Here is a 16,950-nt window from a genome sequence, read left to right as displayed (position 1 = left end):
CCCATCCCCTGGGGGCCCAAGGCCAGGTTTGGGCAGAGACTTGAGAAAGGCCCAGGGGACGGAGACGGTGGTGTCTCCAGGATGCAAACATCTCGGGCATCGGGGCCAGGGCCTCTCTGCTTCGGGGGAGAAAGCAGAGAAGGCCCCGTCCAGAGGCGCGCACCTCGGGACACCTGCTGGTCAGGTGTCACGGGGCCTCCCGAGCACGGCTGCAGGACCCGGGAGGCTGCGTTGGCCACCCTCTGGCCGGGGTCTGGGCAGCCGCCTCCACCCCAGCTGGAGGGCTGAGGGGTCAAATGCTCCTCCCCAAGCCCCTCCCGTGCAACCCCTTGCTCACCTCTGGGAGCTGAGCCTCCACGACGCCCCCTGCACCTGGACAGCAGGAGACAAGGGGGGCCCACGGCCCTCCACGGTGCTGATGCTGACAGCACCGGGCTGGCCGGCAGGGCAGGGGCAGCGGCCCAGGGCGGTGTTGTTGGCGTTGTTGATGTTGGCGTTGGAACCCATGGACGAGTAGCTGCTGGGGGTGAAGGTGGAATCCACCAGTTTCTCGTGGGAGGGCGACTCCGCGTCCCCCTGGCTGGTGCCCGCCTTGCTGATGTGCAGAGGGCGCTGGGTGGTGAAGGTCTGGGGGAAGGTGCTCCGGCTGTCGCTGGGGTAGTAGCCCACGTGGTTGCCGAACAGGCCACCGGCCCTCTGCAGGTGAGACGGAGGGGTATGTGGGGGGTGGCCCGCCCACGGCCGCCTCTCCTTCTCCACCAGGAGCTCAGCCCCGCCGGGCAACACGCGGCCGGTCTCAGGCGGAGACCTTTCGCTGCAGCAGGGGGGGCATGTGGGGGCCGAGGGTGAAAACAGGGCCCGAAGGCTCTAATGGGGTTTAAATAAAGAATCCGACTGGCTCCCTGAGCTAGGAGCTACGCTGGCCAAACGGTTCTGAGAGCAAGAAGGGCTTAGTTACTACACCGATTACGCTCTGGCCTCCTTTCCCCTGGGAGAGTCTTAGATTTCAAATCGGGAACCAGTGTTTTCCCCCGACGTCCCCCCTTGTCCCGGGCAAGTGGGCAAGTAGCTACCTGCAAGGCTGGGGGTGTCTCTTGGGGTCACACTGACGTGCTAGTGTGTCCCCGAGGCCATTCAGTGACGGACATTTCACAGCGACAAGGAGGAGGGTGGTGAGGACAAGACAGCCTCAGGGTGATGGGCTCCTCTCACCCCCATGCTTCCACCGCCTGGGAGCCTGCTGGGGCCGGGAGGCGGGGTGAGAGGCCCTAGCGCAGTTCTGGGTGGTAGTGTCTCACTTGCTATAGGATTTTTAGCCAAATACCTTGGGGATTCATGAAGAGAGCTGGGTGCAAGGGCCCCAGAATTCCAGTGGGCACTAGTTTTCACTGTTAAAACTGATGGCAGGGGCTCACCTGGTGGCGCAGTAGTTAGGAATCTGCCTGCCAGTGCAGGGGACACGGGTTCAAGCCCTGGTCCGGGAAGATCCCACATGTCGTGGAGCAACTAAGCCCATGCACCCCAACTACTGAGCCTGCGCTCTAGAGCCCATGAGACACAACTACTGAGACTACGTGCCACAACTACTGAAGCCTGTGCGCCTAGAGCCCGTGCTCCGCAACGAGAGAAGCCACAGCAATGAAAAGCCCGTGCACTGCAATGAAGAGCAGCTCCCACTCGCCGCAACTAGAGAAAGTCCGCGCACAGCAACGAAGACCCAACGCAGCCAAAATAAATAAATTTATAAAATAGATAAAAAAATAAATTAAAAAAAATATATAAAACTGACGGCAGCCTCGGTACCCAGGAGGGGAGAGAGGAGGCTGGAGGGGGCTTTGGGGCCTGGAGACCTCATGGTCTAAGTCAAGATTGCCACTGGCTTCCAGACCTCTGCTGCCTGATACCGCACATCTTCTGGTGTTTTCAAGAGAGGATAGAAGTCTAGATTTTTATTTGAATGTGCCAGATTTTCAAATGTTGGCGAACGAAATAGGTCTGGGGATTCGACGTGGCACAAAGACCAGCACTTTTGCAACGTGTAACGTAGAAACGTCTCCTAAAAAACATTTCCTTAGCAAAACAGCTCCCTCGCACCTTCTCCGAGGGCCAGTGATGCTCTGTGAGCTGCCGGCTCTGGGGAGCCCCGGCTTGGGAAGGACTACTAGGCTTGGATGAGGTGAAGGGCTGGGGGAGGGCTGGGGGAAGGGCTGGGGGAGGGCTGGGGGAGGGCTTGGGTGGAGGGCTGGGGGAGGGCTTGGGGGAAGGCTGGGGGAGGGCTGGGGGGAGGGCTGGGGGAGGGCTGGGGGTGGGGAGCTGGGATCCTGCCGAAGACTCAGGGCTCCCTCCCTGGATTCAGGACGCCAGCCCACCCTTCTGCTCCAAACCCAGCTTTATGGAGGCGGAAGACTGCGGCCGGGGCACCCCCCTACCCTGAAGATGTCATCTTCCGAGGCCGCGGACACAGCCTCCTTCATGGCCTTGTCCAGCTCCTCCTCGGCGGTCAGGTCCCCGGAGATGGCCCGGCGGATCTCGGGCCCGAGGTCATGCAGGGTGCGCAGACCAGCCTGGAGCCCAGGGGGAGGATGCGTGAGGGCCCTGGTGCCCCACCTGCCACCCACCCGCCCCTGTGCCTCTCCCCGCAGCAGGCCAGCCTGCGGAGGTCCACAGGGCATGAAGGCATGTTGGGAGGGGCTGTTTCAGGGGTGTCAGCAGACCCCCCGGCCAACTCCCCGAGCTCTGCGGGCTGCGAGGCCACAGGAGGGGAGGGTCACCCCTGCAGCATCCCCCTTGGGGAAGCCTCAGGACCCTCAGGAAGGGACCCGCCTCCAGCCAGCCCGTGAGAGCCCCGGACCTGGCAGAGGCGAGAGGAGGGTGCCAGGCCCCCGGGGGGCGAGGGCCCTCACCTGCAGGGACAGGGCGTTCCTCTGGGGGGGCTTGCCCACCAGGCCCTGCTCTTTGCGCTTCTTGAATTTCCGGAAATACTCTTGGATCAGGAACGTAGCGTAAAACTTGCCCACCGTGACCTCATCATCTGAGAGCAAAGGGGGGACAGGGTGAACAGGGCGTGAACAGGGGGGCTGGCCAGGCGTCAGGAACCTTTCGTCAGCGTCCACGCCTTCTTAAGTTTTCTCAATTAAAGTTTTTGGAAGAGGCTCTCCATGCACGTGGTTCAAAAAGACAAAAATATACAAAAAGGTGTGTGTACAGTGAAGAGTCTCTCTCCCCACCTCCTATCAGATAACCTTTCTCTTTTGTTTCTTATTTTCCCAGAGATTCTTTATGCAAATGCTTCCTGCAAATAAGCAAATATATTCCTACCCTCTCTTTTTTTCACAGAAAAAGTAGCCTATTGTCAAACTTATTTCCCACCTTGCATTTTTTACTTAACTGACCTTGTTGATTAACTCTTTTAAGATTCTGAAGCTCCGGGTGCCCACTGATAATCGCCCAGTCCCCTAAGGGCTAGCGTTCTGCTTAGGGGTTGGTGGGAGGGGCGCAGGCCCCCCATCTCGGTCGGGGCTTTCTAACCCCGCGGCTGGGCTGCTCCCCAAGTGACACAAGACAGAATCAGCCTCCGTCTTGGGGACGAAGTGGGTGGTGAGAAGCGAGTGGGGCCCCGAGGGGAGCAGTTCCTGCCCCACGAGGAGCCCCCCTGCCCCATCTTCTGGTTCTTGGGGGAAGATGGGGCGGAAGGCCTGGAGAAGGCCGCTGGGTTGCATCTGGGGGCTGTGATGGCTCCCCTGCTCCTAGCTGTCTCGTGAGAGTAGCCAAACCCACAGCTGCTTGCCTTCCGTCCGGACGGCAGGGGCCCCAGCCCCAAGTGGAGGGGATGCCTGAGCCCTGTCTGCCGTGAATCGGGGAAGACTGGCTCTGGTGGGAAGGGTGGCCCCCTTGGACCTGGGTCCTGAATCCACAGGGCTCTCACCACCAGCCTGGGGTCAGCTACTCAGCAGCTGAGAACCAGCTCCTAGAGCAGGCGTCACAGAACCGTGATGAGGATTAAGGGACGTGGTGCGTGTGACGCCAGGCCGCGTGGCGCCCATCCCCAGGCCTGCCTTCCTTTCGGGGGTGGGTCTCGTCAGGGGCAGCACCCCCTCTTAAGGAGTGTTTTGGGAACGTATGGGACTTTCTCAATGTCACTGCGATTGTCACCATGCTTTGGGGCTGCTGCTGGCGTGAACGACGTGGCTCTGGACGTGTCCCGAAAAGCACGGTGAATACTACCTTGGCACGCTGCCAAGGCCACGCCAGACGTCTGTGGGGGGACCTCCCGCTGTAACCACCTGAGCTAAGACCCTCACTCGGCTCCACGTGGGACCTGCACGGCTGTGATATTCCAGTTTCCCAGGAATATACCTGCTGTTTAAGTGGATGGAAGACCACTTTGTTTTGTTTCAAGCTGAGTAAGAAGGGTGCACATTTCAGAAAACTGTGTCCCTGACGGCATCGCTCCGTGAAGGTGGTCCCCACGGGGCTGGACCGCGATCAGTCTGCACTTACCCCACGTGTGTGCCCAGAGCTGTCTGTACTTATTTAAAGACAGGCCATAAGCCCGTACTTACTTCAAAAAGACAAACGCAAAACGTCAACGATGTCAACACTGTTTGTTTCCTTTAAACACAAACGTATTCATAACAGTGGGTGCAGACGAGCCTTGGTCAGTTAACTAGAAATTCGGGCCCCTGAGCTGTCCCTGAGTATTTCTTTATTGAAAAACATTTGATGATAACATATCTCACATTAAAGTGCTGTACCCATACTTTGGCAACTGTATACGGAGGACGGTTGACAGAGTCGACAAGCACTGCCCCGGGAGGAACAGGAAGGGGCGTCCCGGGGGGCTCCTTCTCCAGGACCCCATCATTCCTAGAGCACCCAGCCCGGCAGGTTATGGGGAAAGCTCCGCTTTGCAGAGTTTCCTTGAAGTTCTGCCAAACCTCCAGGCATCGGGGGGCCTAGCTCGGCCTCCTCTGTGACCTCAGGCTTGGACCAGGCTCCAGCCCGAAAGGGCAGGCCTCCCGCAGCCTGGACTCAGGACTCGCATAGCCCGGGGTGGGTGGCTCACCTCCCGCAGGCGGAACCACCTGGTCCAGCAGCTTCATGCTGGTCCGCTTCCAGATCTTCTTGATGATGGCCCGCAGCTCCTCGTTGGCCTGTTCCAGGTTCCCTGTGGGGAGGGAGACGCAAGGCCGACTGACCAGCTGCCCCTGGGGGCCTCCCGTGGGCTGGTCCTGCTGTGGGAGTGGTGGCCGCGGCCCGCGGGCTCTGCCTGCAATGGCTCTGGCCCGTCAGCCCCATCATCCTCCCCCCGGGGCTCCCGCTGTCCGCCTCCGTCCCCTCTTGGCCTCTCTCCCCTTCCTCCCTGCCTGCTGCTTGGTCGCCAGGGCAACCCTGCACCCACTCTGTGGCCCTCCTTCTCCTTGAGGGGGCCCCTGAGACTGCTGGAGCTGGATCGAGCTGGACGGCCACAGGGGCTCCCCCTGGGCCGCCAGGGAAGTGTGGGCGACTGGAAGGAAGTGTGGTCCCTCCGCAGACCCACGTGGGGCGTCCACGCTCGGGGGTCTCTGTGTCAAAGCCCTTTGCTGAGTCTCCTGCTGGGAGAAGGTGGCGAAACCTTGGCGTGGAAGCAGAAACCAGAAGACGAGGGTCCCGAGGTTGGGGGCTTCTCTGGGTCTCCTTTCTCCACTGGCAAAACAGGCTTAATTAGGTGCCTCTCTGTGCGCCTCTGGGATACTGGCCTTACAGCCCTGGGAGAGGAAAGCTGAGACCCGCAGCCGTAAGAGAGGACCGGGGGGCTGGGTCTAACACACCCCCAGCTCTCTCCCGCCACCACCAGGCACGCGCCCTGCATGGCCCCTGGAACCGTGAACTCGGGGCCTTACCCTGTGGTCGGGTTATGTTATACGGCGCATGTGCCGTAGGATGGGGAAGCTGTCCAGTGGGGCCTGAGCTAATCCCAGCAGTGGACTAGCTCTTCACAAGGAGAGGGTCCTTAGGGGCAAACTCCCAGTTATAAAATAAATATGTCCTGAGGATGTAAAGTACAGCGTGACAGCATGGGGACTTCAGTTAACAATACTGTACTGTACGTGTGCAAGTTGCTAAGAGAGTAGATCTTAAAAGTTCTCATCACAAGAAAAAAATTGTAACTGTGAGGTGACAGATGTTAACCTGACTTGTGGTGAGCATTTTGCAATAAATACAAATACAGGATCACTATGTTGTTCATCTGAAACAAATGTAATGTCACATGTTAGCTATGACTCAATAAAAAATCATACAAAGCAAAAACAAACAAAAGTAATTCATGACGGGGGCCAAAGACAAGAGAGTCCTCCGTGGCTGGGAGCAGGGCAGGTGCAGGGCTGCGTGCGGGGCTCGGGGGCCTTGGGGGCACAGCCGAGAGCTGGTCCTGCACCTGCAGCGAGTGAGTCTGCTGACAGCCTGAGCAAGTCGGAAGTGGACTCTTCCCCGAGCCCCGGGAAGAGGACACGTCCGGGTCAACAGTCTGGTTTTGGCCTGGAGGCCCCATGGTTGGACTCCAGACCTTCAGAGTGGGAGGTGCTGTGTGGGTGGTGACACGGCAGCGGGCGAGCACAGCGGGCTCAGAGGCCGGCGCCGGGGAGGTGGCCGGCGGGTCCCGACACGTGTAGCGGGAGCCCTGATTGACACGATGCTCAGATACACTCGTCTTCCGCGGCGGGCTCAACAGTGCCCCCATGTTCACACCCACCTGGAACCTTAGGCGGCCTGTAGGTAGAAATCTTCGCAGGTGTATTAGCTGAGATGAGGGCGTGCTCATTGGGGGAGGGGACGACATTCATCCAATGTGACTGGTGTCCTCATAAGAGGAGGGGATGCAGAGAGACGCTCAGAGAAGACAGCGGGGGGCGGGCGGAGACGGAATCAGGGAGCGGAGAAACCCAGCTAGGTGCCTAGGGGGCCCAGCACTGCCCGCACTGCCAGCAGCCGGGACAGGCCGGGAGGGGCCCCGTCCGCGCCCCCAGAAGGACCCACCCCGCTGACCACTGGCGCCTCGCCTTCGGACTTCTGGCCTGACTGTGAGAGAATGAATTTCCGTTGTTTGAAGCCCCCAGTTTGTGATAATTTGTTACGACAGACCTGCGCAATGACACATCTTCCAAAAGGGTCTGTCACTCTTCTCCAAGCCTTAATTCATTCTCACCGTGAGCTATGTAACCTCGAACTTCCTAACCCTTGCTTCATGTCTTCTAAGTGCTTCAGGACATCTTCCTTCCGTATCCTGGGTTGATGGGGCCTGGGACATTGCTGGTTCTCTCGAGCAGGCGCTAATTTCTCTCCAAATACCCCAGCTCACAGTCTGCAGGGTGAGGACCGCGTGGCATTTAGTCTCCCGGAGTTAGATGCTTTCTCCAGTTTCTTTGTAGTTGCTTCTAAGAACTCACCTTTGCCTCCCGGACTTAAGGGTTTAACACGTTGGTTGCAGGTGGGGAGGGTGCCTGTCTCTGGTGAAGGTTTGCCTTGAGTTGATGTTGTGGGCCCTTTGGGAACTATTCCTTTTTTTCTTTTCTTTTTTTCTTTGGCCGTGCTGCGTGGCATGCGGGATCTTAGTTCCCCAACCAGGGATCGAACCTGTGCCCCCTGAAGTGGAAGTGCGGAGCCTTAACCACTGGACCGTCAGGGAAGTTGCCCTTTTTTCAGTTTTAAATTGTATTTTATGGTGGTAAGAACACGGAACGTGAGATCTACCATCTAGCAGGACTTAACGTGAAAATGCAGAATTCTGAGCTACAGGGGCGGTTGCTCCTCAGCAGACAATGTCTGCGTTTGGAGTTTCCTTTGATTCTTGGCTTGACTGGTCCCCGCGCGGCTGGCTTCTCCCCTGGTCTCGGGAGACTGTTTTCTCAGGATGGGCTGTGCGTGTCCGGCTCTAAGGTTGAAGAGTCTTTGTCTGGGACTTGGTTTGCTCTGACGAGCATCTTGACGGTGCTGCGTCCTGGCTCCAACGTCAGCGCTTCTCGTTCCTCCACGGGATGAAGATTCATCTCCTCACTTTACATCAAAACTTAAGGACCACAACACGTTCCTTCCAGGAGTCTTTCTAGCTTCCCTCCTTGAAAAAGAAAACCTTCCCTCCTGGAAGGAACCATAACCACAGTCATGGTGGAAAGTTTGGAAAAGTAAAGGAAGAAGGTAAAGGAAGTGAAGAGAAGCGTCTGATTCCACCGCTCACGACAATCGAGGCTAACGTGTTAGCGAGCTTCCCTCCAGGCTTCCCCCCGGTCACACACACGCCTACACAAAGTGTGTGTTCCATCCGTTTGCGCAGAAATAGGCCTGTTTACCCGTTTCAGGTTGAGTTACGGCCTTGGCTGCCGAGAGCGCATTCTTCAGCCTTAGTTTCTTCTTAGTTCAGCAGCAGAACTTGAACTTCTACAATTTTTTTAAAGATTAGCTCATTATTTTGACAGGCACCTTGCTGGCCCTGTTCTTTTCCTACATCTAGGATGTTTCTGTTATTTTCTGAAAGGATTTAGCTGAGAGAAGGCACCTCCTGGCTTGTCCACTGAACTGAATGCCACACATCCCCCCACCTTTCTCGTTTTACAACCGAAGAAACTGAGGCAGAGAGAGACTCGCTGACCGTCACACGATATCAGGGTCCAGTCCCCTGTTGCCCCGCCCAGGGCTCCAGCCTCCTGAGGCTCTGAGAGCCAAACGTCAGAAGGCAGAGGCGACACTGCCGGTCCCACCTGAGTTTTCTCTAATTACTGCGCCGGTGGGTTTCAGACTTTGCTCACGTGAATCCCCCGCGGCTGGTGCAGGATGCACGTTCCGAGTTCGGGGCGGGGGCTGGGACTCAGCGTCTCAAACAAGCTCCAACTCTGCGAATCGCAGGAGGAGGCTGGGAGCTTTGGGGAAGCAGCTGCATCTCGTCAGTTGCACCTGCAGCCTTTGCAGCTGTGAGGACAGCGGGTCATCGAAGCCAAGCTGCTGGCCACAGGTCCCTGTCGTGCAACCTGGAAGACGGTCCCTCCCGCCAGGCAACACGGGGGAGCACGGCCCCCCCCGAGGGAGCCCCGTATGAGGAGCACGGGGGCTCTGACCCCCATCTGCCGGCTGGCTGAGCACGTGCCTGCAGGCGGGCGAGGGCCGACCTCAGCTCCAGTCACCACGTCCGCTCTGACCCCTTCCTGATCGACACAGGAGTTTAACTTGCAAGGACGATTGAACACTTGAGACCCACTTGCAGCAAGTGAAATCCCACTGTGATGGGGCTCAGCCCCGCTTCAGGTAACACTCATCTCCTGCTCTCTGAACTACACCCAAGGACCCTGAGGTGTCCCCCAGGATGAGCTCTAAAAACTACAGGCAAGGAGGCCGTTCAAGGAGCAAAGGGCACACGAGCAGACCTGGCACCGCTAATACCCCAGAGGTGACAGTTACTGCCGGGCTGAGGCTCTGACACCCCGCAGGAGCCGAGCTGGGCTCCGGCTGGTCCACTAGGTCTCCCGGTGGCTCTCCCGGGGCCCCCGGATGACCTTACCTTCCGTTTTGATCCTCAGGGCCGTCCGGACCAGGGCAAACAGGGTGGCGTTGAACATGACCGTCCCGTCGCTGTTCAGGGGCATGTTCATGGAGACCAGGCGCTGGTGGGGGAGCAGAGCTGGTCATCACAGCAGCCGGCTCCTGAAGGACCCTCCCGCAGAACCCCCGAGGCAGGAGGATGCCGAAGGGGGGGGCCTCGAAATGCGTGTGCGTGTGTCACGCGTGTTCCCTTCAGAGTCTGAGAACGCACTGTGGGAAGGACCCCTAACGCCTACTCTGGCTCTGGCTCCTTTCTTCAGGCTCATGAAATACTGTCCTCATCCCCGTAGAGGCTTGACGTCCTGACCAAGGTCACAGAGGCATCTTCCCTCCCATGTCGCGTCTCCCACGAGCCCAGCTCATCTCTTACTTTGCAGGCCACGCGGTGAGGGCACAGCTTCCCAAAGCCCAGGGGGGGCTGAATCCTCCGGAGCAGGGTCACCACATCCAGGTGCTTGATGCGACCCCTAGAAGAGGAGGAACGGGGGGAAGGTCAGTGCGGCGGTCTCGGCCAGTAGCCCAGGACTCAAGCACTCAGGGCGGGGGATCCCCCTGCAGAAGGGACTCTCCACGGCTGGACCCGAGCGATGAAGCTGGTGCTGAGCTGCAGAACTGCAGGCAAAACTCCAAAACCAGTATATACACGTGGTTAGGATTTTAAGGAGCAATTTTCCATCAGTGCTATATTCACGGTGGAAGGGATTTTAGTAGGCAACGAAATTCTCAATATTACTCCTGCTTCAGTGAACCAACCGTCTGACCAAACGGTATTTCCAGTGTCAACCAAACGTGGTGGCTGGACTGATGGACCTACGGCAGAAAGGCAGGCAGGATCTGCCTGGCCCCGGACATCCTGACTCGAGTCCCTGCTGGTTACTCCGACACCAGGCCCTCCTGTCCTGTTCAGCTGAGAACAGCAGGCGTGTTCTTCACTCAGCCAAAGCCCTCCCATCGCTGGCCCCGACCCTCGACCCCTGTGGCCCGTGCAGGTCAGTGTTTGCTGGGGATCCGCCCCGTGCTAACCCGCCTTGACCCGCTCCCACAGGTGCGGTCACGCAACCCCCTGCGGCTTTGGGGGTCGGGCTCCCCTCTGGGGACTTACTTGGCTTCAGGATCATACTCCGCCCAGATTCGCTTGAATTCGTCCAGGTGGTGGGGACCCAGAATGGACCAGTCCCTTGTCAGGTAGTCAAAGTTGTCCATGATGACAGCTACGAAGAGGTTGATGATCTGTGGAGAACGGAGAGCGCGGGGAGATGCCCTCGGAGGCCCTTCCAGCACACGCGGTTAGCAGGCCACGCGCGGCAGAAGCCAGTGTTTCTGAAGACGCCCAAGCGGCACCACTGAAAACACCGGCCCCCGGAACGTGGCTCTCTTGGATGAGGACCTGACCCAGCTCCCCTTGGGTTTGTGCAGGTGAACCCCCGCTGTGGGCTGGCAGCTTCCCTCACACCCAGCTGGCAGGCGGGGCTGCCAGGGACGGGGGTGACTGTCCACCACCCTCCCCTTGCCCCTTGTCAAAGTGCCAGAAATGTTTAAGGGGCCTCCTGTCCTGGGGACGACGCCACCACCACAAGGGCTGAGAACGGACGAGAAGGATGCTGGCTGAGCTCACTCTGGGCCAGCTCCGCCCCCTCCCTCCAGTGCGGCTGGGCCGTCCCAGGGACACAGCCCTCTAGGCCGGCCTCCCCGATGGGGCACCCCCCGAGCGTGAGCTGCAGAGACGCAGGGTGCGGCTGGCCCGGGACTGCGCGTTGGCCACCCGAGGCCGCGGGCCCCGCCCGGCTCACCAGAAAGGCGCAGAGCATGTAGAAGCTGATGAAGTAGAAGACGGCGAAGCTGCTGCCGCAGGGCGCCTCCCCCTCGGCGCTGCTGCCCGGCTCCGACTCGGGCGCGCACTTCTTGCCCGGCATGCAGGCCAGCATGATGTCCTGCCACGCCTCCCCGGTGGCGCACCTGGTGAGAGACCACGCCCCAGAGCGGCTCACAAGGCCCCTCCCTCTCCTCCCTGGCGGGGGAACCGCTGAACTGAGTCTGCGGTTCGTCAGCCCCCCCGTGCTGACACATCCACTACATAGGAAAACATACAGCATCGCTCTGAAGGTCCGAAAATTTTCTGTGAAAGATAACAAGCTGTACCTTTTCTGCAAAGTCCCTCCTTTTGCGGATCCATGTGAAGTTTTGAGATTTAGCCATTTGGATGCATTTTAGCTCTGGTTCATTCACCCTTTGCGGCAGATCCTCTATGAGTATACCATTAAAAAGCCCCACCGCCCTGTTAAGGCTTTTCCTTTCTTTGCTGTCTTGCCGTCACGAAGGAGCCTGCAGTCACCACACAGGGCCGTCAGACGCCTGCTTCGGGGTGGAGCTGCCGGTGGACGGCGGGTGTGTCCTCACCGTACTGAGCGCTGCTTGTTCCCCAACGGCGTTCCTGGCGTCACTGCCCTACAGACTCGGCAGCTCTTTCCTCAGCTTTATTGAGGCAGAATCGACAAATAACACTGCAAGCTAGAGCGTAGATCATGACGATTTGATTGATGTGCACATTGTGAAAGGATTCTTCCCACCTAATTAACACATCCATCCCCTCACAGATTTTTTAAATTTTTTCTTTTCTTTTCTTTGGCGAGAACATTTAAATTCTACTGTCTTAGCAAGTTTCAGTGATACGATCAGTGTCATCAACTATGGTCACCATGTTATAGGTTAGACCTCAGACCTCATCCACCTTATGGCTGACAGTTTGTGCCCCTTTAACCAGTCCCTCCCCATCCCATGCCCCCCCCCCAACCACTTTTCTATTCTGAATTTAGACTAGTCAACTCTTGGTATTAGTGAATTTTAAAAAATGTTGCTCGGACTTCCCTGGTGGCGCAGTGGTTAAGAATCCGCCTACCAATGCAGGGGACATGGGTTAGAGCCCTGCTCCGGGAATATCCCACATGCCGCGGAGCAACTAAGCCCATGCGCCACAACTACTGAGCCTGCGCTCTAGAGCCCACGAGCCACAACTACTGAGTCCGTGTGCCACAACTATTGAAGCCCGCGCGCCTAGAGCCCGTGCTCTGCAACAAGAGAAGGCACCGCAATGAGGAGCCCGCACACCGCAACGAAGAGTAGCCCCTGCTTGCCGCAACTAGAGAAAGCCCGCGCGCAGCAACAAAGACCCAACGCAGCCAAAAATCAATCAATCAATAAATAAATAAGGTTGCTCATATGATGGGTGTAAAGTGATAACTCACTGTTGTTTTAATTTGGTTTTAAAATGATGAATAGGCTGAGAACTTCTATTTCATCTGCTGAATCTCAGGTTTGTGTTTTTGCCCGTCTGTCTCATGGGCTATTTGTCTTCTTGCTCATTTGTGGGGCCTTTAAGCTTTCTTTGTATTAATCCTCTGTCAGTTACACACACTGCAAGCAGCGTCTTCAGTCTGTGGCTCGTTTCCAGCTTTATTGATGGTGTATTGTGATGAATCCAAGCTTTACATTTTAATGTGGTCAAATTATAATTTTTCTTCTGTTCTGTGCTTTTTACAACTTGTCTAAAAAATCCTTCCCTATTCTAGGCCATAAACATATTCTCCAATATGCTCTAAAAGGCTCAAGTTCTGTTTTTCATAATCATAATAACCCATTAATATGGAATTTACATGGGGCCCCATACGAGGTAGAAATATGCTGTTATCTTTTTCTGTCTAGATAACCAACTTTCTTAATACAATTTATTGAATAGTTCACCTTTACCTACATATGTAAAATAGCTCTTGACATAAATCACATTTCCGTACGTGTATGAGTCTTGTGCCAGCCTCTTCGTTCTGTTCTATAGGTTTATTCATCTGTCTTGACTTCAATGTACCACGCTGTCTTCATCACTCCAGGTTTGCAGCAAGTCTTGATCTCACACAGAGAGTCAGTGCTTCCAGCCTGCTGTCCTGCAAAGCTGTCCTGGCTTTTCCCTTTCCTTTTCCTTTTCGATTCCACAGACACATTAGAATCAGCTTGTTGAGTTCTATGAATAATCCCACTGAGACTCTTACTGGAATTGCATCAACATATAGATTAACTAGAGGAATTTGACATCTTTTTGCTATTAAGTCTCCTAACCATGAACCCGATCCAACTCTCCATTTATTCAGGACTTCTAAAATGTCTTTTAATAAAAGCTTATAATTTCCCTATATACATCTTTCGTTAGATTTTTTTCTAGGTAGTTTACTTAAAATAAACAAATAAAATGTTGCTATTATAAATGGTACCTTTAAAAAGTTATATTTTCTGTTTGCAACAGATGTGGAGAGAATACTACTGACTTTATATATAGAAGATCTGCTGAACTCTCTTATTATTCTGTGGTTTCTCTTTTATAGTCACATAGCAACCGGATTTTTAAAAGATGTTTTATTTACATATTTTCTTTTTAAAATTGTGGTAAAATACACACAACATAAAATTGACCGTCTTAACCATTTTTAGTGTACAGTTCGGTGGCATTAAACACACCCACGGTGCTGTCCTACCGTCACCACCATCCATCTCCAGAACTCTTTTCATCTCGTAAAACTGAAAATCTATGCCTCTTAGACAGTAACTCTCCTCCCCTCCCTGCTACGCCTGGCACCCACCATTATACTTTGTGTCTATGATTTTGACTAAGTACCTCATGTGAGTGGAATCATACAGAAAACTTGTCCTTTTATGACTTCTTTCACTGAGCATAATGGTCTCAAGTTTCATCCATGTTGAAGCAGGTGTCGGAATTTCCTTCCTTTTTAAGGCTGAATAATGTTCCACTGTGGTATAACCACGTTTTCCTTTTCCATTCTTTTGATGGACCTACAGTTGATTCCATGCTCTAGCTATTGTGAATAATGCTGCCATGAACAGAAGTGTACAAATATTTCTTTGAGACCCTGCTTTCAATTCTTTTAGGTATATACACACACAACTGGAATTGCTGGATCATATGGTATTTTTAATCTATTGTTAATATTTTGAGGAACCGTCGTACAGTTTTCAACAGTGGCTGTTACCATTTTACGTTCTTACACGTAATGCACAAAGCTTCCAACTTCTCCACATTCTCATCAGCGCTTGTTTTTCTGACAGCAGCCCTCCTGATGGGTGTGGGGTGCTAGCCCATTGTGGTTTGGGTTTGTATTTCCCTGATGATTAGTGATTTTGAACATTTTTCCCTAGGTTCATTGGCCATTCACTTATCTTTTTTTGAGGAATGTCAAGTCCTTTGCCCATTTTTAAATTGGATTGTTTATTTTCTTGTTGTTGAGTTTGGCAATCAATTTTTTTGGCATTTAATTTTTTCTTCTTCTCCAATTCTTACCCTTTGGTTTATTTTTCTCGTCTTATTGCATTGGATAAAACTTGCAGTATCATGTTGAAAAGTGATAGCTTATGAGCTCATTTATTATATTTACGGATCAGCTATTACCTGTTACGGACTGAATGTATGAGTCCCCTCAGAGTTTGTATGTTGTGGCCCCAAACCTCAATGTGACAGCATAGGCAGGCACTTAAGTTTAGATCAGGTCATGGGGCCGGGGCCTCATGATGAGATTAGCATCTTTATAAGAACAGGAAGGGAGACTGGTGCTCTCCTCTCTCTCCACCAAGCGGGGACACGGTGATAAGGCCGCCATCTGCAGGCCAGGAAGAGGCTCCCACCAGGAACAGAATCATGAAACCTTGATTTTGGACTTCCAGCCTCCAGAAATGTGAGAAAGAAATGTCTGCTGTTTGAGCCACTCCATTTATGGTGTTACAGTAGGCTGCCCACACTAGTACATTATCAGTACATGAAAGTGATTGTTTTCCTTTGTTAATTGTCACCTTCCTGGTCCTTTTAATTGTTATAAAGGCTTTTGAGTTGCTTTGCTTGGGTTTTCTAGTCGGATTAGCCTGTTCTCTGTAACCAAAATAGTTATGTCGACATATTTTTATATCTCTAGTTCTTACTTCCTTCTCTTTCTTATTGGTATCAGCCGTATGTTAGTCTTACAGAAAGAGGTTTCCTACCCATTTTTACTCCTGGAAAGTTTATGTAACATAGGAATGATTTATTCTTTGATATTTTGGCAAATAGCAAACATAAATATATTGGATCTAGCCTTTTAGAGGACTAAAATTTTGACCACCTTTTCAATTTCTGTTGTGGTTAATTACAAAAATATTCTTCTCAAGACAATTTTTGTGATTTCTCTTTTCCTATATAAAAGCATCTAGTTCGTCTAGATACTCAAATATATCGGCATTCATTTGTTCATAATATTCTCATCATTCTAAAAATCACTCCACATCTATAATTATGTTGCTTTTCTTATTCCTGCTGTTGCTTCTTTTTAAAAAAATTGAATTTGATGAAAGTTTGTCTATTTATTGGTCTTTTCAAAGAATCAGTTTTAGAGTTTATTGATGAATGTTTTTGTTTTATATTTTATTAATTTCTGCTTTTATTTTAATAAATGCATTCCTTCACACTTTGGGGTTATTTTCCTATTCTTTTCCCATTTATTCGTTTACTTGCTGTAAATTAAAAAAAAAAGTTAATTTTGGCTCTGAATTGTCCTTTGGCTTACTGGTGCATCTCATAAATTTAAGATAGAGCGTGGGACTTCCCTGGTGGTCCAGCGGTAAAGAATCCGCCTTGCAATGCAGGGCACATGGGTTCGATCCCTGGTCAGGGAACTAAGATCCCACATGCCGCAGGGCAACTAAACCCGTGCGCCACAACTACTGAGCTTGTGCGCCTCAACTAGAGCCCGCGTGCCACAAACTACAGAGCCCACGCGCCCTGGAGCCTGCACGCCACAACTAGAGAAGAGAAACCTGCACGCCACAACTAGAGAGAAGCCTGTGTGCCACAAGGAAAGACCCCGCGTGCCGCAACTAAGACTCAAGGCAGCCAAAAATTTAAAAAAACAAAAAACAAAAAACAAAACTTAAATAAATAAACCAAACAATCTCAGGCCCAGGCGAGGGGGTCTCATTAAAAAAAAAAAAAAAAAAAGGAAGATATAGTGTGTTCACATTCTCATTTCTGAGTAGTTTGTAGCCTCAGGTGCGAGTTATTTAGAAGAGTGGCTCGAAACATTTAAGTGAACAGATTTTGGAGGGACTACTGGTTTTCTGGTTAATTCCTAATTTTTTATGCCCGTGCACCACAACGAAGAGTCGCCCCCACTTGTCGAAGCTGGAGAAAGCCCGCATGCAGCAGCGAAGACCCAGTGCAGCCAAACATAAATAAATATTTTAACAATTGTATATTTTCTGAGTTCTCTCTTTAATTAAATTTAATTAATTCTCTTGTTAATTTGTTCTGATTAATAATGACTTCTCCTCCTCCCCCCACTCCTTTCTAATTTG

At 53.2% G+C, this 16,950-nt stretch overlaps 1 protein-coding gene across 15 annotated transcripts in view; it reads right to left on the bottom strand.

Moving 5' to 3' along the window:
• The window catches only part of CACNA1C (calcium voltage-gated channel subunit alpha1 C), a 469,540-nt gene that overhangs the window by 14,325 nt on the left and 438,265 nt on the right, over positions 1–16,950 (bottom strand). For all 15 annotated transcript variants that reach the window (XM_060306632.2, XM_060306631.1, XM_060306626.1 and 12 more), the window contains 8 exons: positions 11,361–11,526; positions 10,673–10,800; positions 9,941–10,037; positions 9,530–9,632; positions 5,066–5,167; positions 2,904–3,031; positions 2,430–2,564; positions 338–696 (listed from right to left, as the gene is read on the bottom strand). In XM_060306632.2, the coding sequence (XP_060162615.1) occupies positions 338–696; positions 2,430–2,564; positions 2,904–3,031; positions 5,066–5,167; positions 9,530–9,632; positions 9,941–10,037; positions 10,673–10,800; positions 11,361–11,526 (1,218 nt within the window). The remainder of the gene's footprint in view (positions 1–337; positions 697–2,429; positions 2,565–2,903; positions 3,032–5,065; positions 5,168–9,529; positions 9,633–9,940; positions 10,038–10,672; positions 10,801–11,360; positions 11,527–16,950) is intronic.

The sequence above is a fragment of the Globicephala melas genome, chromosome 10 (assembly GCF_963455315.2).
Source record: "Globicephala melas chromosome 10, mGloMel1.2, whole genome shotgun sequence".
Classification (NCBI taxonomy): Eukaryota; Metazoa; Chordata; class Mammalia; order Artiodactyla; family Delphinidae; genus Globicephala; species Globicephala melas.
The sequence above is the reverse complement of the archived record's forward strand: the minus strand, read 5'-3'. Positions and strand labels throughout refer to the sequence as shown.